Source organism: Martes martes, assembly GCF_963455335.1.
Source record: "Martes martes genome assembly, chromosome: X".
Lineage (NCBI taxonomy): Eukaryota > Metazoa > Chordata > Mammalia > Carnivora > Mustelidae > Martes > Martes martes.
In genome coordinates, this window is record NC_137897.1 from 34,120,521 (window position 1) to 34,147,994 (window position 27,474).

General features: G+C 44.5%; 1 protein-coding gene across 1 annotated transcript; it reads left to right on the plus strand.

Annotated features, from left to right (window-relative positions):
- Positions 1 to 629: 629 nt before the first annotated feature.
- Positions 630 to 22,244, plus strand: ATP6AP2 (ATPase H+ transporting accessory protein 2). Its single transcript, XM_080794741.1, has 9 exons — positions 630 to 792; positions 7,578 to 7,708; positions 9,551 to 9,682; positions 15,235 to 15,330; positions 15,516 to 15,653; positions 16,699 to 16,752; positions 17,944 to 18,093; positions 18,854 to 18,973; positions 21,195 to 22,244. The coding sequence occupies exons 1-9, from the start codon at positions 753 to 755 to the stop codon at positions 21,387 to 21,389; spliced, it is 1,056 nt and encodes a 351-aa protein (XP_080650867.1). The 5' UTR covers positions 630 to 752; the 3' UTR covers positions 21,390 to 22,244.
- Positions 22,245 to 27,474: the final 5,230 nt, after the last annotated feature.

A 27,474-nucleotide genomic window follows, 5' to 3' on the forward strand; every position in this document is an offset into this window, starting at 1 on the left:
CATGTGAATTTCAGATGAACCACGAATACTTTTTAAGTATAAGCATGCCCCATGAAATATTCACGACATATTTATACTAAAAAGTATTCGTGGTTCATCTGAAATTCAAATTTACCTAGGCGTCTTGTATTTTATCTGGCACTCCTGCTTGGAGAGCAGGTCCTCCCGGAGACGCCAGGCTTCTACCCAGCAGGTGCTCAGCATCTGTGCAATTGTTAGAACGAAATCCAAACCAACCCCGCAGCTTCCACAGCTGCACCCGAAGCGGGGCGGAGCCAAGTCACCGGGAAAGGCAAACACCCCGGTTGGAAACCATCACTGGAGATTGGCCAAGGGATCCGCAACTGGGCGGCAGCCCCACCCCGTGGGCACTCGGGATCCTTCCAAGGGCTCCATCATCCCCCACATCCCCGACCCTCGGCCCTACGCTCCACCTCGTGACTGGTGGTCACGGGCCGGGGGGCGGAGCTGCCCGGCTCTCCGATCGCTGCCTGCCATTGGTAGGGCCTTGCATCTATCACGTTAGGCCCCGCCCATAAGGCTGGCGTTCCTCAGCCTGCGCCGCTCGCGCAGGCCGCGACGTAGCTGGCGATTGGTGGAGAAGGCGGTAGCGTCCCAGCGGAGGCGACGACGGGGCGGTCTCAAGGAATCGGGACGAGGCGGAGCGCGTCACCCACTATCTTTGCGGTGGTCGCTTGCGTTCCGCCGGCCCGGTCCGTGCCGCCCTTTGCTGTTGTGGCCACCGCGGGACCATGGCTGCGCTCGTGGTGCTCCTGTCCTTGTTGGCGGCGGGTGAGGACCGGGGCGGCCGGGGGGCGTTAGGAGTGGCCGGGAGCCTCGGGGGGTCGGGGGCGGCCGCAGGTGGGCAGCAGCGGGGCGGGTGCCGCAGTGCGGGCAACCGGCGTTGGTGGCGGCCTCGCCCCAGCCGCCTCCCTTTGGGCCTTCTCGTAGGACCGACCCGTGGCGGCGAGGCCTGGCGAGCTGCCAGGGCGGGGCCGGGCTGCGTGGGGGCACCTGAGCCGGCCTCCACCCTCCGCTTCTTCCAGGAAGGCGCGGCCGCGGGTCCCGCCGCCTGTGTCTTCCGGCTTCGGAGGCGCGGGGATGCATTTCCCAATTAACTGTGAAACCGCAGTTGTCTGCGAGGAAGGGAAAGCCGACTTCTGAGCTGCCATCAGATGCTGCGTTTTCTTGCATTTTTCTGGTGTTTTCCTTTCTAGCGGTTGTCATCGGTAATTGGTGAAGTCTTCTCCTTTACGTGTTTCAGAATACAGAAGTTGGAGGTGTGGTAATTGTTTTTGTAGGATTCTTTCTAAAGGCAAATTCAGAGTACCTCTGAGTAGTTTTTCAGGGTTCTCCATTTTAAGCATTTGGAAACTAAGACGTGAGTCACGTTCTGAAAGTCCTATGTCAAGTAAATGGTAGCTTTCAGAGTGGAACCTAGGTTCCCTGGTGTTCAGCAAGTCCGCTAGTATTTGGCCTCTTACTGTGTATCATTTGAATCATTTAATTTTACAGTAGTCCTTAGAAGAGGACATCATCCTCGATTTACAGGGTAGTCAAGCTTAAATAAAGTACCCGACAACACGCAGGTTGTAAGCAGCAAAGATGGAATTGAACCCGGATCAGCTGGCCCCAGAGCATGGGTCTTTCCATCATTATGTGTATTGTGGCACAGGTGATGGAAATGCTCCTGATTGGGAATGATGGGGGCCTGGACTGGGGGCTCAGACAGTGGCGAACAAGAGGCCAAGTTGAGAACTTGGAGAAATGCGGCTCTGTTTAAAGCCTATAGCTTAAAAATCTGTGTGAGGTGTTGGGATGACCCGACCCACTTTTGGAATGGTGGTTTAATTCTGCATGAGGGTTTAGACCACTGATGGTCTTGAAATCTGCAGGTCTGCTCCATTCCTGGAGATGTGCTCAGGGTTGTGTGTTGATGATAATTATACTTACTCTCATATCCCTAAGGTTTTAGGGATGTTTTGTTCCTTTGGTTTCTGCCTCTGGCTCCTGAATGGTTATCCTGATCTATCTAGTAAGTTACTTTGAGGGATGTTTTTCTTTTGTTTTAAATTCAGTTTTCGAAATTTAAAAATCTTTCCTTCCATAGTGTGATTTAACTGAATATCTGTTGAAATTCCATCTTTTAATGTTGACTGATACTATTTTGATTCGGTGAGGTTTCGGGGTTTTTTGGTTTGTTTTGGTCTGAGGCAGAGTATTTGCTTCTGTACGCCGTTTGAGCATGCTTTCCTAACTAGAACAATCTAGTTCATACAGACTAAAAATCTGGTCTTGTCAGTTTCTGCATTGCTTGATCTTGTCACCTGAGGTTAAATTACTATTTTCCACAATGACTAAATGTGATTTAGTGGAAAACATCTCTAAGAGATTGGACTTCTCTATTTGAGGAAGTAAATAAGTCCTTTAAAATGGTGTTAACTAAACCCAAGAGTGACTAGAGGAAGGGAACTAGGGTTATGAATACCATGTCATGAGGAGTATTTGAAAAACAGATGCTTGTCCTGGAGAGGAAAGGCCAAGGGCAAACACGTGGAACTTGAAGGAGTGTCCTGTGGAAAAGGGATTTGATGTTATCAGTCATGCCCCAGAGGTCAAGAGTAGGGCCTATTTATTTTTTCACTTATTGATTCCATCCACTGTTCATTGATCACAGCATAGCATGGTGGGAGTTTCCAAAGGGAAGGATACTTACCCCCTAGCCCGGGATGGGGAGATGGAGGGAACTCCCCCCGACCCCCCCGGGGGGGGGAATGCCTCATGGGCAAATATGTGAAATAGGTAGTTGGCGGGGGGGGGGGGGGGGGAGGGAGGGGGGGCAGTTTAGACAGAAAGGCCTGTGTGAGAGCAAAAGAGCCAGTAGTTTGGTGGCACTGGAATGTATAAGGGTTAAGTTGCGGAGCCCCCAGAAGTAAGGTTGGTGAGGTTCCTTGGGTGTTATGTTTAGGGTTTTGTCTCAGAAGCTCTGGGCTGCGAGTGAAGGTGGTTAAGCAATGGGTGAATGAACACACCTGTATTTTGAAAAGGTGCTGGAAAGGCTGGCTCAGAGTGGTGTGACAGGTCATAAGGCGGCCAGTTCTGGCAAGCTGGGTAAGGGCCTGGGAGTGTGCACTGGACCTGGAGGGGAAAGTTTTTGAGAGAAGAAAAAAAAGAAAAAAAAAAAAAATCAGGGCGCCTGGGTGGCTCAGTGGTTTGGGCTGCTGCCTTCGGCTCAGGTCATGATCTCAGGGTCCTGGGATCGAGTCCCGCATCGAGCTCTCTGCTCAGCGGGGAGCCTGCTTCCCTCTCACTCTCTCTGCCTGTCTCTCTGCCTACTTGTGATCTCTCTCTGTCAAATAAATAAAGAAATCTTAAAAAAAAAAAAAAAATCAGTCTACTGATTTTTCAGTGATTTGATTGGCTGTGGTGCTGAGGAATGATTTGAAGATGGCCAGTGGGAGCAGCTGCCTGGAAGGTGCTGTCATCCTTCCGGATAGAGAATACAAAGGGAACGTGTGGAAGGAGGGTCAGTTCAGTTTGGAACTTGCGGAGTTTGAAGGACTCATGGAACTTAGAAGGAAATGCTTTTTTAAAAAAAGGGGGGGGGGTGGAATGCATAACAGGCTGTTGGGTGTGTAGGTCTAAGGCAGAAGAGCAATCTGGGCTGGCAGTTAAAGTCTGGGAGCCATCAGTGTTTTTGGCGTTTGCTGACTGAGTCGTAGATAGGCTTGGCCAGGGAGAGGGATATAGGATAGAAAAGCAGCAAGTTTCAAGAATGGAGCCCTCAGATCTCAAAAGTGGAGTATGGTAGGTGATCTCTTGGGATTCCAGAAGAAGATACTAGAACTTTATAGCTTTTCTTATCTCCTTTTTTTTTTAATAGTAACGATCAGATATTTTTGAAAGATTTTATTTATTTATTTGACAGAGACAGATCATAAGTAGGCAGAGAGGCAGGCTCCCTGCTGAGCAGAGAGGCTGATGCGGGGCTCAATCCTAGGACCCTGAGACCCAGGACCCTGAGATCGAGCCAAAGGCAGAGACAACCCACTGAGCCACCCAGGCACCCCGATCAGATATTTTGTAGAATGTCCGTCAATTTGGGTTTGTCTCATGTTTTCTTCTGATTAAATTGGGAAAAATACTACACAAGTATCTCATCCTTTTTAAAATTTTGTTTTTGTGTGCTTTGAAATATATTATGAATGTACAGTCTATTCTACAAGAGTGTTCTTTATAAATAAATATATCTATGTTGGGACTGCTTTCAAATTTTGTACCGAAAGCGTTGAAATCTAAAAAGTTTGGCCATCTCTGTTTTAAAATATGAAAGGGAAAGAAACAGGGAAAACTGCTAGAGGGACTGGGGTGGTGGTGGGGGGGGAAAGGGGCCCAGCTTCATGAAGGTCAAGGCAGGAGACTTTTAAGGAGGGAGTTGCCCAGGATCAGGTGCTGTGAGAAGTCAAATTAAGGGCTGAAATTGGCTTTTGGATTTGGTGAGGCGTTTCGGTGGCACAGGGGAGTCCGGAGCTGTGGGTTAGGTGGTAATGTGAGATGAAGAAGTAGAAAAGCAGAGTCATTGGCTGCTCTTCCAGGATCCTTCCTCTGAAGGGAGGCTGAGGCTGGTAGGACCAGAGGAGGGGTTTTGTGATTGTCGTTTAGAACGGGAGCACCCAAAGTGAATTTTTTTTTTTTAGGATTTTGTTTATTTGACACAGTGAGAGGGAACACAAGCAGGGGGAGTGGGAGAAGGAGAAGCGGGCTTCCCACTGAGCGGGGAGCCCGATGTGGGGTTCGATCCCAGCACCCTGGGATCATGACCTGAGCTGAAGGCAGACACCTAACGACTGAACCACCCAGGGCCTCCTCCCTCCCCAAAGTGTATTTTTATGCTGAAGTGAAAGAGCCAGTTGAAAGGGGGAAGTTGGTAGTGTGAGGTGCGGCTTCATTCATGAACTCAGCAACTATTTTTTGAGCACTGTGTGTCAGGCACTGTTCTCAGCTCCTGGGGGATATTGTGTGAACAAGACAAACAGAAATCCCTGCCCTCGTGGAGCTTCTGTCCTACTGGGCCAGCTTTTTATGCCTGCAGCCACATAGCGCCCTAACTCCTGACCCTTGTCTTCCCAGAATAGCGGCCTGTGATAAACACTGAATGACTAAGAGATGAGTGAATGAAGGTCCCTGAGAAGGCTGAATGCGGGGATCATGTTAGACTGGAGGAGGGACGTCCCTGCCATCGTCTGGAGGGAGAGAAGATAAGGCCAGACGCCGGTGCAGATAAATTTGTGGTTGGTGGGGAGAGGAAGCAGGCAGTGGGCGGGATTCCTCTGCTCTCTTTAGAAGCTGGAGGTGAGGTTATTTGGTAAGACTGAGGCAGGGGTGATAAAATAAGTTGCAAGAAGTTGGGAAGCTCATTTCATTTGAGTACCACAAGGGACTTTTGGGGGGATTGGAAAGTTGGGACAGTGGAGATGAGTGCTGGCCAACTTTGGGTTTGTAAGTTGAGGCAGCATTCCCCTTGACTGGTATATTCTGGTAGAGAATGGGTGACTTCCTGTTGGATCTCCAGGAGAAACCTGGATTAAGCAGCAGTTTCTCAGTCTAGGAGGCCTCACCTATAAGGTTTTCTAAAAGCCCAGGGTTCCCGAAGGATTGTTGTGCAGGCACAGAAGTGGGGAGTCTACCTACGGTGTTGGGGCAAAGTAATTTAGCAGAGCTTTCTTTGCTGGGTTTGAGCGAATAAGGCAAACAGGACTATCTCTGGATCCGAATATGGTTCTTTAAATTCGTGTATGGTACTTGGAAAGGGTATGTCTCTTGCTGCCCCATTTTCCTTAGCATTGGCAGTAAGCACTGCTGTCGTGAACCAGGATGTCTGTCAGTTACCGACAACCATTCCGTGCTGCTCTTCTTTTTGGCCTGCCTTCGGCTAGAACATTTTGGAAATCCCTGCTCTGGCAGCTGCGCTGAACTGAAACTCCTAACTCTTCATGTTGTATCAGCACCATCCTGAGGCCTTTTGTTTACTGTCAATACTGCAACACCGAAACATTTATTGTTGCTTCTAACTTTATTCCCATACCCTGTAAGTGGTGCTTTCCTTAGGTCAAGAGAATAACCATGATGCTTTACTAAAGTCTGATTTTCCCATGCTAGGTAAGCATGGGCCAAGATTTGTTTTGGACTTGGAGCTGATCTTTTCATAGAAATCTGAAAGTTTCCATAAGTTACTTGTCTTTGTGCAAGTTGGACATCATTGGGTTAACATAGAATGGCTAAAGAGGCCAGATATCTCATCTTTGGAGGGTTTATCAAACAGGCCCTTTATTCTCATCCTTGGTCTGTTTATCTTAGGCTCCCTACCCTAAGACTTGCTGGCTTTATTATTACAGAAATCCTGTTCTCAGCCTCTTGATACACCCGTTGGAAATACTGTTTCTTACACTTGGCTTCTAAAAAGTCTGCAGTGTTTATATTCTGACTAGTAACGTGCCCCGCCCCCCTCCGATCCCCTGCCTTTGACTGTCCTCATTTCATTAGGTTTGCTTATGGGATGTGAAGAAAAATCTCTATCCTAAGATTTGGTGACTTGCTCGAGTTTTAGAGTGAAATACTAGGAGTTTTATGAATTTGCATTTTGAAGACAGGGTGGATGGCAGAAATAATTTAGAGATTTCAAGTTTCTTTTTAGGCTGTGCCAGGGGTTTGTTTGCTTTTTATTTAAAAGATTTTATTTATTTATTTGCAAGAGGGAGAGAACATGGCGGGGAGAGAGAGAGAGAGAGAGAGAGAGAGAGAGAGAGAAAAGAGCAGACTCCCTATTGAGCAGAGAGCCTGACACAGGGCTGGATCCCAGGACACAGGGATCATGACCTGAGCCAATGACAGATGCCTGCCTAACTGACTGAGCCACCAAGGCACCCCTATTTATTTATTTAAAAAGATTTTATTTATTTATTTGACAGATCACAAGTAGGCAGAGAAGCAGCACCGGGGTGGGGACGGTGGGGCAGGGAGCAGGCTCCCCACTGAGCAGAGAGCCCAATGAGGGGCTTGATCCCAGGACCCTGAGATCATTACCTGAGCCAAAGGCAGAGGCTTAACCCACCCAGGCACCCCTATTTATTTTTTAAAGTTTTATTTATTTACTTAATCTCTGTACCCAAGATGGGCCTCAACGCTACGACCTTAAGATCAGCAGTTGCATGCCCTTCCGCCCTGCGCCACCCAGGCACCCCTCGTTTGCTTTTTAAATTCTGGAGAAATGCCATTGATGTCTAATTCTTGCCGATTTGCCGATTGCCCCTGTTTTAAGGGACAACTGTAGGAAGGCATTTTGATTATTGGGAGAATCCTGTTTCATCAGTTTGTCTCTGCAGAATGTATGGACTTTGGTTCTATAGAGCAATACTTGAAAAAGAATTTGTTGATGTTTGGGATTCAGCATTTTGTCCAGTAATACATAGTATCTTAAGTCGGCGGAGAATGGGGAAACATGTTTTATATTTAATAATTTTCTACATGGGTGCAAAAGATGTATGATGTTGATCATTTATTAATCTGTTTTCTTCCAGGTGTTTTGGGGAACGAGTTTAGTATATTAAGATCACCTGGGTCTGTTGTTTTCCGAGATGGAAATTGGCCTATACCAGGAGAACGAATCCCAGACGTGGCTGCATTGTCCATGGGCTTCTCTGTTAAAGAAGTATGTGTTGTTTTTTTTTTTAAGATTTTATTTATTTATTTGATAGAGGGAGATCACAAGTAGAGAAGCAGGCAGAAAGAGAGGGGGAAGCAGGCTCCCTGCTGAGCAGAGAGCCCGATGTGGGGCTTGATCCCAGGACTCTGAGATCATGACCTGAGCTGAAGGCAGAGGCTTAACCCACTGAGCCACCCAGGTACCCAGAAGTAATGTGTATTTTAAAAAAGATATTGGGAGCTACTTCTGAAAGTATTTTTGTTGATTTTTCTGCTAATAGCCCAAGAAAGCAAGAAGCAGACGTAGGTATATTTGGTACAGATTACAAAAGCAAAACTCATTTGTAGTCGAGGAGATTTGGAGACGTGCTACAAGCTTGGCTTATGAAACCAAATCATCATCAATCATTAACCATGTAATTATTCATAGTGTTGATGTTCTTCATATATGAGAACTTATCTGCCCCATTAATAGGATGTACAGTTTTACTTTTTTTTTCAGTACACAAGAGATGTATGTCTCAGTTTGGGTTGCTGTTAGAAAATTCCATAGCCTGGATGGCTTAGAAACGATAGAAACTCATTTCTCACAGTTTTGAGGGCGAGAAGTCTTAAGATCAGGGCGCCAGCCCGTCGGATTCTTAGTGAGGGCCCTCCTCCAGTTTGCAGACTGCTGACTTTTTTTCGTGTCCTCACATGGTGGGGACAAGTTGAGAACTCTCTGGGCTCCTTTTTTTAAGGCACTAAGCCCACTGTGAGGGCTCTGTCCTCATGACCTAATAACCTCCCTAAGGCCCGCCCCTAATACTGTCACATTGGGGAATAGCTTTCAACGTGACTTTTGGGGGGACACACGTTCAGTCTATTGCAGTGTATTATGCATGATAAAATGTATCTGCATCCTGCTTGAGTCTAAGAATTTAGTGCGATCAGTAGCTGTGGGAGTGAAGCCGTGAGCCGTTGAGTACCTGGCTGCTTGCTTGACTTGGGGGAGGGGGTGTAGAGCCTGGGGGGGCGAGAGGTCTGTGGCTGAGGGCACGGAGACGGATGCAGTCTGCTCTGTCTTGCTGTCTTCCTTCCCACTTCCCTCTTCCCACCTCAGAACTTCGGTGCTTTTGCCGTGGTTTCTAGATACCACCAGTCAGCCAAAGGATCTTTCCCCCTGGGTCCTGAGTGCCCTTGAAGCCAGAAGCAGTGCGAGGGAGCTGCCTCCACCGGGCCTGGGGCTGGAGCCCCTGAGCTCCCTGTAGGGCTGTGGCTGGTTGCTTACATTTAAGGATGAAGTTTGTACCTCCTTCATGGACTTAAATTTGATTATGAATGGCTGTCAAAGTAACCCTGAGAAATAATTATTAGTAAATTAATGTGAGCTACTTTCAGCAGGAATTTGATGTATGACAAACTTAGTCTGAAGAGAAGACTTTTAATGGCAGTTCTGCTGCGTCCTTATGAAAGAGAAAAGCCAGGCTGTCCTTAAGGGCAAGTGATGGTGTGGGGGGAGAACACACCTATGGTTCTGTGAGGAAGAGCTTGTAATCTGGGATTTGAAAAGGACCTGCATTTTGTTTACTTGTCTGCTTTCTTCCACAAAAAGTTTGAGAGGACTTGCTAGTAGACTTTGTTGTAGATCTGTGGAAGTTTGAGAACATGAAGGTTGAACTCCTTGTCCCTGGTTTGGAGATGGCAACTGCTGCCTTAAATGAAACGTTTGCTGCCCCTGTCCCCCCACCCCCGGTGAATTTTCATTGCCAGGGTCGTCCAGGAGCCCCTTGACTCTGCTCAGTGCCCGTTGGGGAAATGGTTCCTGGAGTGGATAATTAAGTGCCATCTCCTGCTTTCCAATGTTTAGGACCTTTCTTGGCCAGGACTTGCAGTGGGAAACCTGTTCCATCGTCCTCGGGCTACGGTTATGGTGATGGTGAAGGGAGTCGACAAGCTTGCTCTGCCCCCGGGCCGTGTCATTTCATACCCTTTGGAGAATGTGAGTATTTATTAGAAAAAATTAAAGGCATGCATTTTTAATCTTGTCAGCTGTCGTTTTGAATTGTGTTAGAAACACCCTTCTCTTGTCTACATTTTCTTGTCCATTATCTTGTCACCTTCCCACCCGAATTTTACCTGAGATTTTGTGTAAGTAGGAGACTGGAGGCTCTTTTGCTGGTTCACTTACTCCTTCACTGGCTTTTCAGGCGGTAGGGCAGGCCGAGCTGTCGTGAGAGGCCCTCCATCCGCTGCCAGCGCAGAGAAGTCATCAACTGAGACCTCACATAGCTGAACTTTCGAGCAAGGCAGGGATACACAGAGCTGCCAGATAGGAACGGAAAGCTCAGGAACCACAGTGGTGAACCAGAGCTCCGAGTTTCTTGCAGAAAGCCAGAGGCTATAAAATGTCTTGTTCCCGGGAGGAGGGCTAGTAAAACCCCAGCTGCCCCAGGACTGCCACGGAGTTGCTGGCTGGCTTCTCTTGGTGGGATGACCCCAAGTGTCCCTTAAGGGAAATCGGAACTCCAGGCTCAAGCTGTGCAGGGCTGTGTGCTCCCAGTTCACACGACCCACCCCTTTGGGACGCCTCCACCGCCCAGGGCTGCTTTGGTTTTAAAAAAAAAAAAAAAAGAAGAAGGTGATGAGTAATTTACAGAGCACTTGCGAGGAAAAAATGCCATGAGTGAGTCCTCAGGTGCGACAAACCAAATTCATCCCCTTAGAACTACAGATAATAGACCAGTCCCCGGGAGATGAGAAAACCCACATGTTAACAATCGTGGAGGACTTCAAGAAAGGGACAGAAACCGTGACGCAGTTCGAAGACCTTCTTGATATGTGGTGCATTCATTAATATTCACATCTAAATATTTCATAATTTATCTGGTGATTTCTTTAACCCGTGAGTTATTTGGAAGTGTTTAATGTGTGGGTTCTTTTCAAATAACTTTTAATGTTTCAGCTTCTGATCTCATGGCGTTGTAAGACTGGTCTGTATGATGATTTGGGGGGATTTTTCAGACTTTCTGTGGTCTAATATAAATAGTTTCTAAGCGCACATGACATAGTTACAAAGGGCCACGTACTAGGCCATAAGGCAAATCGCAACAAATAATGGGTAATTAGTATCAAAGAAACAAACCACCCTCTCTGACCACAGTGCTGTTAAATCTGAAAACGAAACCTTAAAAATGTATTTGGAAGGGTGGGGAGGGTGGAGGAAATAGTTGCAGGGTATGAAGAGGTACAAACTTCCAGTTATAAACAAGTCACGGGGATATAAAGTTACAGCTTGGGGAATACACTCCGTAATATTGCAGTCACTTTGGTGACAGATGGTAACCAGACCTGCCGTGGCAGTCATCTCATAATGTGTATAAATGTCAGATCACGGTGTTGTGCTCCTGCAAACTAATATAATATTGCATGTCAACTATACTTCAGTAAATAAGAAATAAATAAAAATGTATTTGGAAATGGTAAAAGCAAAATAGATGGTTCCTCAGGTTTAAAGCGCACTGGAAATCTTAAAAGCTATCAGAAAAAAGACATTGTCTTTTCAAAGGAATGAGTAGAAAGCAGATTTCTCATTGCCATTAGGGACTGGAGGAGCAAGAACCGAAAAGCAGTGATTGTCCAGTATGAGGGCAGGCGGAGAATACAGTTTACATCGTCATCATAGTGAAATGATACGGATCCAATGAAAATTATGACTCTTAGGAAGGTGAAGACCTAGAAACGGAGTACGCTTATGCAGGGGGGTTGCTGTGGTTGGTGACGTGGGAGAGCTAAATCCTCATTTTCTATACTCAGCAGTAAATAGATTTCTCAAATGGAAAAATCAAGATGTAGTGTTAAAAACATATTTAGAGATGGTGGCAAAAGGAAGAGGAAACAAAGGATTTCTCATGTATGTATGTATTTAACAGAGACAGTGAGCGGAAACATAAGCTAGGGGAGACGAGGGAGAAGCAGGCTTCCCGCTGAGCAGGGAGCCTGATGTTTGATCCCAGGACCCCGGGATCATGAGCTGAGCCCAGGGCAGACGCTTAACTACTGAGCCACCCAGGTGTCCCGAAACAAAGGATTTGAAAATGGGGGCCTTGGGAATGGGAAACGGGGAGGCAAACTTTTTTCTTTAAACTTATTTTTCAGGGAAAGTCTCATAGAACTATTTGTGTCTTTTTTTTTTTTTTTAAAGATTTTTATTTATTTATTTGACAGAGATCACAAGTAGGCAGAGAGGCAGGCAGAGAGAGGTGGGAAGCAGGCTCCCTGCTGAGCAGAGAGCCCAATGTGGGGCTCAATCCCAGGACCCTGGGATCATGACCTGAGCTGAAGGCAGAGACTTTAACCCACTGAGCCACCCAGGCACCCCTGTTTGTGTCTTTAAACTGTATCATCTTTTTTCCTATATAACTCTTGAAAACATTTCTGATTTAAAGAGCATGTGAGCTGGGGGGAAGGGTAGAGGCAGAGGGAAAGGGGGAGAAGTGGACTCTCCACGGAGTGTGGAACCCTGTGCCACTCCCCACCCCCCCCAGAGCTTGTTCTCTAGAACCCAAGACCATGACCTGAGCTGAAATCAAGAGTTTGATGCTTAACTGACTGAGCTACCCAGGTGCCCCTCTCTTGAAAAAAATTTTTTTTAAAAAATCAACAGGAAAAGTTAGTTGGAATAGATGGCCTCCTGGATAATTTGAGTTGAAGAGAAAAATCACAGTGGAAGTTTTGAAATTATTTGGAACTGAGTATCAGCGACTGTACCATATGTTTAAAAATGGTGGGGTGCTGCTAAAGTGGTAAGGGAAGGAAAATTGATAACTTAAATGCACATGTTAGACAGTTTAAAAGATTGGAAATGAATGAGCTAAAGAAACCAGAAGAATTTTAGAATAAATGGAAGAAAGGAGACCATAAAAATCCAAAGACAGTTTTAAAAAAGAATTTAAAGTTAGTAATATTAAGAATGCAATTTCAGTGAAAATCATTGTTGAAGATCCCTTTAAAATAAATATATACAAATCCAAAATGATACTTTAATAAGATATATCTTATATATAAGATATATTTAATAAGATTTTAATTTGCAGGCAGTCCAGAACTCAGCATTTTTAACACACTAGCCTTATTTTACGTGAGTAGAAGCTGTGAAAAGAGCTCATGTTGTTGCTTGACCCTGACTGACTGCTAATACTTTTCTTGACAGTGGGTGGTGAATGAAATACAAGACCCAGAGGGCAAAATCCACAAAATCTAAAACAAACCAGAGTGTCTTAATTCTCTGTAATGAAGCTTCTGTTTGATTAGCGCCTTTCATTAGAATTTCAAGTTCTATAGATACAGAAATTTCATTCTCTCCAGGACAAACACACACATCCTTATACTACAGTGGAAGAAAACAGGAGATTTTAAGCAGCTGAGCTTTTTCCGTTTTGAGCTTCGTGGTCTGTATTATTTTTTCTTTTCCTTCACAGTTTGGCTCTCCTCTGACTCAGCAGCTTCTCCAGGTTGATTGCTAAGGATATGTTACCTTTAATCTTCAACTTTCCTGATACAAGTGCCATTTTCCCTAGGTGAAAGGCCGGAGAGTGTCCCAGCGCTCGTGTTCCCTCCGAAGCTTGAGGAGGTGAACTGTGTGGCGGCCGGAGGAGAGGGCGCTGTGACTGGGTGCTTTCACAAATGGGACTCTTCCCCCTTCCGCAGTTACTCCACAACTTATTTTAAGAGAATTCTGTGAAGAGTTAATACACATCTTGATTAAGAAGAAATTGGTTTTATTTCACAGTATCATGAACTAGATGAAATCCCAGCATCAAAATTAAAGTTATTAAAGATTAATCATACTTATTTCTGCTTGTACCATGTTAGCATTAATTTGCTACTTATAATTATTAACCTTTCAGTAGTAAAGGGAATTAAGGATGCCTGGATGGCTCAGTCAGTTAAGTGTCTGCCTTTGGCTCAGGTCATGATCTTGGGGTCTTGGGTTTGAGTCTCACGCAGGGCTCCCTACTGAGTGGGGAGTCTGCCTGCTGCTCTCCCTGCTTGTGCTCTCTGACAAAATCTTTAAAAAAAAAAAAAAAACACTAAGAAATTTCCATTAAAACACTATCATACTGCTTTTTTACTACAGTAATACTGAGAATAACAATTTTTTGAAGGGAAGAGTGACCATAACTTCTTTTAAAAAATGGGTAAAAACTAATCTATGCGGATGGAAGTCAGAATTTTTGGTTACCCTTGGGGGTGGAGAGCATGGCTGGGGGAGCCTTTTAGAGTGCTGATAATGTTCTGTCTTGATCTGGTTAGGCTTTATGAAGGTATCCATTTGGAAATACTACTCTAGCTGTTACCCCAGGATTTATGCACTATGCTGTATGTATGTTACACTTTAATAAAAATTTCAAGAAAAAAGTAGATTTTACTACAGTTGGTTATTTCAGTTTGATATCATGTGGTCCCAAGATAGAGGCCTCAAAATTCTTGTGACGTGCTTTATCTGAGTCTTCAGTCTATCTGGAGATAAACCCTAAGTCCAACATTTTTTAAATTCTGAAATAAAAATTAGGTCTAGTTCTCTTTCAGTGAAATTTAATTCTTTAAATTCTTCAGACCTCCTCTTACAAGTTAATACTTTATTTTTTTTTAAAGATTTTATTTATTTATTTGACAGAGATCACAAGTAGGCAGAGATGCAGGCAGAGAGAGAAGGGAGGAAGCAGGCTCCCCGCCGAGCAGAGAGCCTGATGTGGAACTCGATCCCAGGACCCTGAGATCATGACCCGAGCTGAAGGCAGCGGCTTAACCCACTGAGCCACCCAGGCGCCCCAATACTTTATTTTTTATTATTTTATTTTTGTTTTTTAAAGATTTTATTTGTCAGAGAGCACAAGCAGGCAGAGGGAGAAGCAGGCTCCCCACTGAGCAAGGAGCCCGATGTGGGACCAACTGACTGAGCCACCCAGGCATCCCACAAGTCAATACTTTATTATAGAATGTACATTCAGGGGTGCCTGGGTGGCTCAGTGGGTTAAGCCTCTGCCTTTGGCTCAGGTCATGATCTCAGAGTCCTGGTATCAAGCCCCGCATCGGGCTCTCTGCTCAGAGAGGAGCCTGCTTCCCCCTTCCCCTCTGCTGGCCTCTCTGCCTACTTGTGATCTCTCCCTCTGTCAAATAAATAAATAAAATCTTAAAATTATTAAAAAAAATAAATAGGATATACATTCATTGTGACACAATATTAAAACCGAATGAATTGCTTAAAGTACATGAACTGCCACTAGGAAATGATGGCTTGTGCAAGAGTGTTGTGTCCTTCATGTTGCCAAGTTCTTTGCCATCTAGACATACAGGAGATACAGACTCGTGGCCCACTAAGGGGCTGTTTTATAGTGCCCTCAAAAGGGCTGTGTTTGGAAATGATTTGGGTCTTCTGCATTTCCATAAGTGGTGGGGGTTCTTGTTTTCTTTTAAGGTTCTTTTGTTTTTGAGTGGTTTTTCTTACCCTCGGGTTCCAACAATAATTGAGGTCTTACTCTTAAATTTCAGGCAGTTCCTTTCAGTCTTGACAGCGTTGCAAATTCCATTCACTCCTTATTTTCTGAAGAAACTCCTGTAGTTTTGCAGTTGGCTCCCAGTGAGGAGGTAAGTGATGCAGTTTTTACTTAAGATGCTTAAAAAAAATGTTTTCCTTAATGAAAACATTAAAACTACTTGTATGAAAAATTGCATATACTCTCTCTGTAGTGTATGTACATGTTTTTTAATATATATCCTGTATATTGGAATTCTTCTGCAGACTGTAACAAAATTTTGGATTCTCCTTGCAGAGAGTGTATATGGTGGGGAAGGCGAACTCGGTCTTTGAAGATCTCTCTGTCACATTACGACAGCTCCGCAATCGCCTGTTCCAAGAAAACTCTGTTCTCAATTCACTTCCGCTCAATTCTCTGAGCAGGAACAGTGAAGTAAGACGCTCCGTCATTGAATCGAATACGTGAATATCGTTACTGATTCTTATGCTCCCTCATTTTAGAGCAGACGTGGAATTTTAGGAAATGGCAAGTTTACTGTGCTGGAGTAGATTGTTCAGTGTAATTTTTAAATGAATCTCATGAACAAATAGACTTTTTTTTTTAGTGACTTGAATAAATAGTATTTCGTTCTCGTGCAGGGGTTGCCACCAGGTAAGGCAGACAGGCCAGGAGTCACACAAACTACTGACTGGTGGAGCTGTGTCGGTCTGGGCACGTAGAGGCCGTTACTCACTGCCATCTCTAATGTGTTGTCTCCTCTTTCTGGCTCATTCTCAGCAGTCTAGTGGAGGGAGGCACTCTTACTTTCGACTCCTATCAGTTTCACGCTGTCTTCACCACGTGGCATGCCACCTTTGTGGCAGCCTCTTCTCTTGACCTACCGTGGACGACCAGCACTGCCATCTTTTCTTCTCCGATACAGAACGTGTTCAAGGAATGTGAGCAGAGCGGGCCGCTGGCAGGGCCTCACCGCAGTGTCGGAGTACTGGGATGCCCTGAGGGAAGACCACTTGAGAGTTTGGGTGCTTTATCATACCTTTATCAAAGATCTAGCTATTGAGTGCTAGTCACTGTGCTGGGAATGACTTTTTTTTTTTTTTTTAAAGATTTTATTTGACAGAGATCACAAGCAGGCAGAGAGGCAGGCAGAGAGAGAGGAGGAAGCAGGCTCCCTGTCGGGCACAGAGCCCGATGCGGGACTCGATCCCAGGACCCTGAGATCATGACTTGAGCTGAAGGCAGAGGCTTAACCCACGGAGCCACCCAGGCGCCCCGGGAATGACATTTTTATTAGGAAATGTTTTTATGTGCGTTTGCAATTGAGATGAACTTACCAAATAGGGGACAGTTGTTGCATAAAATCACTTACTGTGCTTGACATTTGTAATATCCTGCCCTGTGTCTTGCTTGATAAATGGCAAATACAGATTTTGGATGCATATTTAAAATAGTGCTTATTTCTTTTGGCCCTCTAAAGGTTGACCTGCTCTTTCTTTCTGAATTGCAAGTGCTCCATGATATTTCAAGTTTGGTAAGTTGGCTCCTCTAGTATTTCATTTATTTTGGTTTCAAAGACATTTCCCGAGAATCCTGATAGACCAATTGAAGTTTGTGCCCTAGATTTATGGTACCCCGGAAGTTGAGAAATTAGTGGTGATGGGAATTCTGAACTCCTCTCTTGTTACAGTGGGATTATTTTGCATTTTTCCTTCCAGGAGAGACAGTAAGTATATGTATGTCTTCAAGGGCACAGGCCTGAGAGGCCTCCCTCACCAGAGACCTGACTTGGCTATTGATTTCTTGAAAGACATTAAGACTTACTCCTGTTTCTGTATCTTCGGGTCTAAAATAGAAATAACAGTTTGGGCTAATAATGCTGTCAACCAAGTCAGGAAGGAAAAAAACAAACCTGCAGTGTATTTTGTACGTGTGAGTGATTTTTTTAAAAACTCCTCCTGTGACTAAAATAAGAAAGCGTACCTGTATGCCGTCTTCTGAAGGTGTTGGCCAAAGTTTTCAGCAGGTTGGTGGGGGGGCGTCTGGAGGTCTGTTGCTGGGGGCCAGCCAGGTGCTCTAGGAGGGCACGCGGGAGGTATCTCCTCCCTGAGCACTGGGTGGCTCATGTTCTCCTGGGATCCAACTGGTCCAGCCAGCTGTTCTTTCATACCGCTGCCCGAATCTGAGGGCGTTTTGTTTGTTTGTTTAAGCCAGATGTAGGCCCAGTGTGAGGCTCAAACTCCTGACCCTGAGATGAAGGGTCGCATGCTCTACCCACTGAGCCAGCCAGGCGCCCCATGTATCGGAGGTTTTTTGGCTAAAGTTTTTTTTTTTTTTTAAGAGCTTTTATTAAATATTCAGGGAGTCATACTTGCTCTTATCAGAAACTCCATTTCAACTGGTTCTGCTTGCCACCATTTTAGGCTATTTGTATCTTACGGCACACTGCTATGGTTCCTTTCAGCCCAGTTTGTGTATTTATTTATTTTTAAAGATTTCATTTATTAGAGACTGCGAGAGAGGGAACACAAGCGGGGGGAGTGGGAAAGGGAGAAGCAGGCTTCCTGCCGAGCAGGGAGCCCGATGTGGGGCTCAATCCCAGGGTTCTGGGATCGCGACCTGAGCTGAAGACTGAGGCCCCCCCCCCTTCAGCCTAGCTGAGTTCGATACAAACTCGGGGCTGTGTCTGACATCACTTTATCTACTTCCTTTTGTTCATTCTCAGTTGTCTCGACATAAGCATCTAGCCAAGGATCATTCTCCTGATTTATATTCGCTGGAGCTGGCAGGTTTGGATGAAATTGGGAAGCATTATGGGGAAGATTCTGAACAATTCAGAGATGCTTCCAAGATCCTTGTTGATGCTCTGCAAAAGGTAAATCATTGATGGGTTGGGAGAGGTTAGAGTATGAGCGCTTTACTTCCCGCTTCTTAATGGAAGTCTGAAGTCTCCCCTTCTTTGGAGGACCTCTAATTTTAGTGACGAAGCTTGAAGTGGGTCAGTGGTGTGCGCTGGGATGTCTCTAATGCTGGCAGAGATGGCAGAGGAAAAGATCAATAACTCCAGCATAATACTTTTTTAATTGTGAAAAATACATAAAATTTACCATTTTTAAGTGTACAGTTTTGTTGCATTAAGTACATTTACATTGTGCAACTGTCATCACCATCCATTGCCAGAATTTTTTTCTCTTTCCTTCCCAAAACTCTGTCCCCATCAACCCTATGGAATCATGGGAGGAAAACCCTGAGCACAGAACCAGACATTGAGTAGACGCGTGGTAACTGCTAGTTTCTCTCTGGCCTTGGAGTTGCTCTCCTGCAGCTCTTCAGTGAGGGAAATTCTATAGGTGTTTGTGATTAACCAGCAAGCACTTAGGAAAAATTTCATTTCCCTTTCCTACTTCCCTTCCCCCAATTTATATGCCAACAACTTGTCTCAATTTTATTTTGAGCATTTGAATATATGTTGAAGATGAATGCTTATCTGAATATTTTGACAATCAAACCTTTAAGACCGCGTATTTCATTAGCCAGTAGGGGAGTGTATATATACTCTCATGGGTGCGCAGAGCTTCCACACTATTTCATGAAGTGCCTCTTCATGGTTCATAGTAATGTCAGTAAGTCTTCAGTTTGCAGATGACATGTACAACCTTTATGGCGGGAATGCAGTGGTGGAATTAGTGACTGTCAGATCATTTGACACCTCTCTTGTCAGGAAGACAAGGACTATTCTTGAGGCAAAACAAGCGGTGAGTACATTTTTATACTGTTTTAAAACTGTAAAATTTAAAAACCCACTAAATCCTCAATCACCTGTGGGCAACATGGATGAACAGTAAATCTGGGAAACAATTTCAGTGAAAACCTAGATTGCTTATCCACATAGGCATGTGTATTTTGACAGTGAGGCTCAGGTGGTTTGTAATCAGATGATACAAGAATCTGAGTTGGGGGTAAGTCGTCAGAGCCAGTAAGATCATTCATTGCTCTTACAAGAAGACCTTGGAAGTGAATGTGGGGGAGTGTGATGTAGGATTCTGCACCTGGAGTCTGCTTTTCCTGCAGGTGTGTTGTTTGTGTGGACCAGTCCCTCATTTTCCACGATCTGCTGTGCATACGCCTAAGGATTTGATTTACGTCTGCAAGTTTTTGGCCTGGCTTTTGCTTTGATTGGAAGCATTTAGAGGGTCCTAGGCCAGGGCACCAGCCATAGCAAAGTGTGTGTGTACCTTGCACGTAAACCAGAGCAGCTCTGGGGACGCTCCAGAACATTTGTGGCCAAGAACAGAGCTTGGAGCCAGTAGCTACAGTCATTGATAGACACTCCCCTTTTATTTATTTATGAGCCCATTTACTGATCTCAGTGTGGGACTTAATCTAGATGTGCCTGGTTAGAGATGGTTTCATTCTAATGGGCATGGGAGGATCTGTATTTAAGACCATATGGCAGGCTAGACGATCCTGAAAATTTTCCCAGTACAGAGCATCTAGAAATACTGACAAAATGTGAAGAGCTTTTGAGAGCACAGTTTAGCTCTCAAGACAGACATTCTTAGGGAGCAAATAAAGAAGAGGAACTCGAAGTGAATTAACATTTTATGTGTAATCTGAAAATTGCAGTGTCGTATTTGTTCATTCTACTAGACTAAAGCACTTGGAGATGAGAGGCTGGTGCCCAGCATCCCTGGAAAGACCGTTCTGCCCCTCAGCGCTGTGTGGGCGGTCTCCCCAGCCCCCCCAGGAAATGAGGCGCTCAGCTTGAGCGTCCGCGTAGGGTGACGGGGACGTCCTACAGCTAGATGGTGGTGACGGCTGGGCAGCTCTGGGAACATACTAAGGTGCGGGGAGTTGTGCACAGGGAGAAAGAACCTGATTGCCCCCCAAAAGAAAGTGGTCTTCAGGAGTGAAATCCTTTTGCATTTGTCTCCTAAGCTCCCCACACAGGTGACTGCCCACCCTCTCTCTCCCACTGAAATCACTCCAGTCTGAGGCAGAGAGTCCAGGTTGAAGGAAACATTCGGGTGCCTACAGCGTGCCAGTTGCTGGGGCTTTGGGGCTCCATTGTCTTCTGTGTCCTTTTAGGACAAACCTGACCCTGTCACTCACTCCTGCATGGCTCCTCCCTGTGCCTAGGCTCAAGGCCAGGTTGGTCATGCCTTACCCGTGTCTAGCCACATCTGCTGTTTTCCTCCTTGCTTTGTTCTCCAGCCGAAGTGAAAGAAGTCTCCCGAACAACTCGTTAAAGGCTAGCAAAGGCTAGTGCCTTTGCCCAGCACTAGCATAGACTCCACCTCGGCCCCGGCAGGAGGAAGACGGGCTTGAATGAGCCATTTGTCTTCCTCTTTAAAATTAAAATGGAGCATACTTAAGTGTATAACATGTGGGGAAGGGAATACGATACCTGTTCCTCTGAGCCTCCCAGTGCTACCCCTGTGCCCCCACCCCGCCGGTAATTGCTGTCCCGAGTTGTGAGTCCTGCCCTTGATTTCTTTACAGCTTGACCACGGAACGGATTTCATCCTTAAACACTGTTGTGTGGTTTTACGGGCACTTGAATTGTATGTGAATGGAATCCTGCTTGCTCGTCTTCTGTGTTGTTTGCTGCCCGGTCTCATTTCAGAGGCACACAGGCTCCCGTTGTGTGGACCTGCCACACCTGCTATTAATGGAGGTGGCTGTGCGTGGCTCTGGGTACACACACAAGGTTTCCCTAGGGCATGGACTTGCTGGATCACAGGATACACACACTTTGACCATACTGGTGTCGCCACATTTTCTCAAGCAGTTGGACTGGCTTATACTTCCACTGACCATGCACTTCCCCTTTCCGGGAAGGCTCCCCTTCTTGGCTTCTCCTGGTACAAACATGTCTTAATGCCACCTAGGAATAAATGCTTGATAAACGAAGCAGAGCTACCAAATGGGGATAATTTCCGATCTTAAAATTCTTTCCTCTTTTCTTCATTGTAGAAGAGCCCATCGAGCCCCTATAACCTCGCATATAAGTATAACCTTGAATATCCGGTGGTTTTCAACATGGTACTTTGGATAATGATCGCCTTGGCCTTGGCTGTGATTATCACCTCTTATAATATCTGGAACATGGATCCTGGATATGACAGCATTATTTATAGGATGACAAACCAGAAGATTCGAATGGATTGAACTTTCCTCAAGCCAGACTTAGAAAAGGGGTTTGGAAATTGGCTGTTTTATTAAATCTTTTAGTGTAGTTTAAAAGTAGATGGTATACTTCAAATTTATATATAAAAAAAAATTTGCTCTCCATGTGCCTGTGATGTTCTTTTAGAGTGAATTATAGTATTGATGTGAATTGATTTGTGTGCTATAGAGTCCATAATATGCTCAAATATAACCATTTAATACAATTTCATTCCATTTAACATTGGAAATGTGCACTGAAATAAATGTAAAACATTTAGAATAGCTTGTATCATTTATGTTGGGGAAAATGCACTGAATTTATTAGACAAACTTAGGAGTGCTTAACTTCCGTACACAGGCTAGGTGAAAATGACATTTGGGCTGTTCTATACCATGAACCATTTGTAAATGTCTTAATCCGATGTAAATATTTCTGAAACAAGACAGAAGGTTGTTAACTTCAAGTAGCGCTAAACCATGGGAATACTTCCCCAGTGATGAGATTGAGAACTACACCTGACTGACCGAGGGTGGCTGTGTTTTAACCTCTTCTGCAAGTTTGGTGATCCACATCGTGGGGTGGATATTAAAAATACATTGGTCTAAAAAGAAACCAGCTTTGTGGAGTTAGACATATCTGTAATTATACACCCCAAAACCAGTTTTGGGGGGACATCTTGGGGCTTGACTATAAAAAATGTATTTTAGTAACTTCCCTCTGTGTAAGTTACTATTAATGGCTTGTGGTACATCATTCTCTAGAATATTAAGTGGAAGTAGATGCTCTCTACTTTTCATGTGGAAGTGGACCAATGTCTATAAAGAGTGACAAATAAAGTTAATAATGATTCAAAATTTGTGTTATTTCAATACTAAATCTATTTTAATTTATAAAATCCTAACAGGGTTTTATTTAATCAGAATTGGCTGTTACACAAACGGTTTCATGTTTGTTTGGTTTTTTTTTTTTTTTTTTTAAAGATTTTATTTATTTATTTGTCAGAGAGAGAGAGAGAGGGAGAGAGAGTGAGCGAGCATAGGCAGAGGGAGAAGCAGGCTCCCTGCCAAGCAAGGAGCCCGATGCGGGACTCGATCCCAGGATGATGGGATCATGACCTGAGCCGAAGGCAGCTGCCCAACCAACTGAGCCACCCAGGCGTCCCTGTTTGGTTTTTTTTACATATGTTTATTCTCGCTGCCTCCTGAGATTCAGTATCAAGGAAAGGAAGACATTTAATTACCATCTTGTTATTGAATTTATACAGAATATGTGAAATCACACTAGACTTTAGGTAGGGAAAGCTTAAATTTCCCTATAGTATTTAAAAGATGAGTAAGTAATTGGTCAAAATAAGGGACTAAGATAAAGGCTTAAAGGTTATAATTTTAAAGACTTACTGGAATTTTAAATTTCATGATTATGTAGCAAAATCAGTCTGAGGGTTGCGCTGCCCTGCCCCTGGGAGCCCTGCTTGGGTTTAGTATGAGCCATTTCCGTGCCTCTTTGGAAAAATGATCAAATCCTTCCTAAATAACACTGAGGCTGGGGGTTTGAAAAGATGGGAGTCAGGCTAGTTGCGTCTTTACCACTTACTGCACGATGCCTTTAACAGTGCCAGTATTAAGGCTCCATAGAGGAAGGTTTTTCTTTTTGTCTCTCATCTAACACAAATGGTCAAGCTGGTAAGCACCTTCACCCAGAAGAGAGACACTGTTCAAAATCACTTATTCTCTACCGCTACTGCCTGGCAGGTTTATGGGGGTGAGGGTGTTTTCAGCTGCCTGGCCCCTCAGCAGGGCCTATATTTGGGAAGCCAGGAATCCATAAGGCTGCAGAGTAGTTACAAATCCGTGTTTCTCTCACAAGTTTCTTATATAAACACTGCCATAGAAGGTTGTGGTTACATATGAGGTAAACCAGTGTCTTTGTAATGTAAAACTGATGAGACTATTCTGGGGGAGGAAAGAATTACATGACAGCACTATCCTTAGAGGGTAAATGGCATCAGCACCCTTCTATCTGTTAGGCAGAAAGCAATTAATTAAAACAAATGTTCTGCCAAGATTATTACACCTGTTGCTGATGATTTGCTCTTAAGTCTAATTTGTTCAGGAACATAAATCACAGTGTCGAGATTTGTGTGAGAGGCAGGAAAGCTAGACTCGTGACTGTTCTACCGACAAGCTGAAAAAACCCAATCCCTTTATATCTAATTGGTAGACTATTCCTGGTTTATAAAAATCTGAGATTCTGCATGTGTTAAGTACTGCTTAGGGCCTAATTCGATTAGGAATGATACAGAATTGACTTACTCTCTTTGGCTATGCCTGTTTTGAAGGAATGGTCATCTGAATACATTCTCACTGGTACCAAATAATGTGGAAGCCATGAACTCACTTCTTAATGGATGTTCAACAATTTTTTTTTAAAGATTTTATTCATTTATTTGACAGAGCAGAGATCACAAGTAGGCAGAGAGAGGGGGGAAAGCATGCTCCCCGCCGAGCAGAGAGCCTGCTCAGAGAGCATGGCTCAATCCCAGGACCCTGGGATCATGACCTGAGCCAAAGGCAGAGGCTTTAACCCACTGAGCCACCCAGGTGCCCCTGTTCAACAATTTCTAAGGGACACAGGAACCGGGGTCAGTGGCCAGGCCTACTGGGTCCTGCAGTGGCATCAAGCCTCCTAATCTTGGGTTTAGGCAGAGTTTCTTTGTAGCCTTTTTGTGACAGAAAGACTATACAATGGTTTCTTGGAACAACAGTTGCTGGAGAAGGCCATTAGTAAGACGCACTAGGTTTAAAATGCCTCAAGAGTCCTACAGATGAATTCAGTTCACCATGTCACCATTTAGTAGCTGAACAGTCTCGAGCAAATCCCTCACTCTGAATCAGTTTTATTTTTTAAGATATTACTTATTTGAGAGCGAGAGCATGGGGGAGGAGGGCAGAAGGAGAGGGAGAAGCAGACTCCCTGCTAAGCAGGGAGTCTGACGTGGGCCCAATCCCAGGACCCCCCAAATCAAAGTTTTTAAATCAACATCATGGGGATGGTAATACTCCAGGTTTGTGGAAATGGGCCTTAAGTGCACTACCATGTTCTAAGGTTTGTGAAGGCTTAATATAACAACAGTACTAAATTCAAGGAGCTCTGCGCAGACCCATGGTTGTCTTGTCCCATGGACGTGTCCTAGCTAATTTTCTTGGTTGCAAACAACAGTAACAGTTTGGTGAAATTATACCGACTGTCCTACTAAGAACCTTTTGTTGGCCCAGAATCCAGTTCAGGCACATACAATGCATTTAGTTCTCGTGTTTTCTTAGGCTTCTTTAATCTGGGACAGTTTATTTTTGAAGTATAAGGGTCAGAATGTCCTTCACTTTGGGTTTGATATTTGCTCATGATGAAATCCAGGTTATATGCTTTTGGAAAGAACACTGGAGAAGTGGGGCGCCTGACGACTCAGTAGGTTAAGCGTCTGACTTGATTTCGGCTCAGGTCAGGGTCTCAGGGTTGGGAGATCGAGCCCCATGTTGGGCTCTGCACCCGGCACGGAGTCTGCTTGAGATTCTCTCCTCTCCGTGTGCCCCTCCCCCTGCTCACACGTGCTCTCTCTCAAATAAAAAGAATACCACAGACGGGGTATGTCCATTTTAGTGTGTTCTTATCAGGAGGCACATGGACGTCACTGTCTCATTTTTGGTGACATTAACTATGGTGAGGCTGGTATCTGCCAGTTTTCTCCCCTATACAGTTACTTATGTTCCATTTGTAATTAGAACTATTAATCAGGGACACCTGGCTGGCTCAGTCGGTAGATGCAGCGCTTGATCTCAGGGTTATAAGTTCAAGCCCCACATCGGGCACAGAGTTTACCTTAAAAAATATATATACACAAAGGGGTGGCTCAGTTGGTTAAGTGGCAGACTCTTGATCTGATCTCAGGGTCGTGAAATCAAGCCCCACCTCGGACTCTGCACTCAGCGGGGAGTCTGCTTGAGGATTCTGTCTCCTTTCCCCCCTCCCACTCTCCCCAATTGTGCTATCTCTAAAATACATAAATAAAATTTAAAAAAAAAAGACTTACAGGGGTGCCTGGGTGTCTCAGTTGTTAAGCGCCTGCCTTCAGGTCAGGTCATGATCTCAGGGTCCTGGGATTGAGCCCCGCATCGGGCTCCGTACATCTCCCTCTCCTACTCTGTGTTCCCTCTCGCTGTGTCTCTATCAAACAAATCAATCTTAAAAAAAAAAAAAAAAAGACATAGTTCATTTGTTATCTTCCACCCATTCTAGCATATACTGATATTCTTGCCTGAAAGAATTATTGTGGTGTTTGCCAAATAATGATGTTTTATTTCCCTCATTCTATATTTATTAATTGGAATTATGTAAAGAAGAGCTTTCCCTTCTCCCCATTATTTCTTCCATTATTTACACCAGCATAAACTGACGGATATCTTAGGCTCCGTGTCACAATCCAACACTGTCCTTTTTGTTGCACAGTTGTCCCAGATTTGGTCACTGGGGGACCCTTTGGTTGATTCCTATGTCCTCTTGACATCTCCCTATCATTTTCTGAGCACTTCTTTACTTTCTGGCACCACATATTTATGGACTGAATTTTCAAGTTAATTACCAGCAAACTTAAACGATGGAGAGAGAGATGGGTGGGGAGGGGGACAAGTAAGGAAAGAGCAAGTGGTATCGGCTGGAATACGTAAATACACACGCAACAACATGAGAAATTAGGGGGAGCTGCTCTCGTTGCCTCACAAGGGAATGAGGTCAGAGTTGGATTTGAGAGGACATTTTTTGTTCCCTTTACCTTCGGCAAACATCTCAGCTAGTCCTTCACTTATCGCAGAAACGCTCTATCCCTGAAGTTTGAAGGAATCGTCCAGAAACTTGCCAGCAGACTCAGTGGGCTGCTTAGAGTGGCCCACGGACTGACGCCAAACTGTGGGCTGTTCCAGTCTGTGCGGCGGTAGGTACGGAAATGGGGACCCGCGCTAAGAAGTTTTATTGCAATCTGACGTCACGTGATAGCCAAACACGTGATCGGCAGACTCCTTGCAGATGAACACGCTACAGACCACAGAGCAGTCTGAGCGGAAAGCCTGCACGGTGAGCCCCACACGGAACGGGCTGCGTCCCAGTCACGCAAACAAAACCATGTCCTTGCGGGAGCTATTTTGAGGTTTGCCAACTGTTACCCCAACGTACAAAAATTTAACCTCTACATCACAAATTGTTAGAACTGAAGATGTAAAGACCTATTTTGGAACTAAGTCATCACTTCAAGTTTGGATGAAAATTAAAAATAAATACCCTGAGCTTGCTGAATTATTTAAAATAGCTTCTTTCGTTTCTGTCAACATAACTCTAGTTTCTCTACTATAAATACATACACAAACAGAGAAGTTATCCAGCTCCGTGTCACCCCTACGTGTGGCGCTGTCCTCCATCCAACATGAATTAGTTAAGCTGACAAGCAACTAAGCTTACCGGTCACATTTAAAACTTTAAAAAATAATCTACATGGTTTTTGCTCAAAGTACATATAGACATCAGATATGGGGGAACTGCTTTGTCTCATAACCATTAACTGTTACTTAGTTATAACTGTGTAATCAAGTTATGAATAGTGATTACTAATTGCCTACATGTTCACTTTCAATTAATGTATACAGTTTTTATAATTTTTTCCTTTGTTTCCTCTGATTATACTGATTAAAATGCAATTTTATCTGTTAAATAAAACAACTGGGCTTGTATTTTGCGGGTCATTTAAAAATACTCGTTTTCAGAGTAATTCATTTTCATTGTATTTTACGAAAAATACTGGTCTCCACAACAGATGTGAAATGAAAATTAAAAACTGGGTGCTCACTCTGGCAGCACATATACTAAAAAAAAAAAAAAAAATTAAAAACTGGTCTCTTACCAACGGGTAGCACAGAACCACTGGCCCAGGAGAACCCTGTCTGTCCCTCCACCGCACTCCTGCCTGGTATGGCAACAACCCTTTTTTCTCTTTGAGAGGAAGATGAAGGTACTCCTGAACTAAGAACTCTGTCCACAAAA

Bases quoted from the DNA above. Each gene is read 5' to 3' on its own strand.
- ATP6AP2 (XM_080794741.1), top strand. From the start codon at position 753: ATGGCTGCGCTCGTGGTGCTCCTGTCCTTGTTGGCGGCGG. The intron at 7,709-9,550 runs GTATGTGTTGTT...TCCAATGTTTAG, and splicing joins TGGGCTTCTCTGTTAAAGAA to GACCTTTCTTGGCCAGGACT. The intron at 18,974-21,194 runs GTGAGTACATTT...TCTTCATTGTAG, and splicing joins TTCTTGAGGCAAAACAAGCG to AAGAGCCCATCGAGCCCCTA.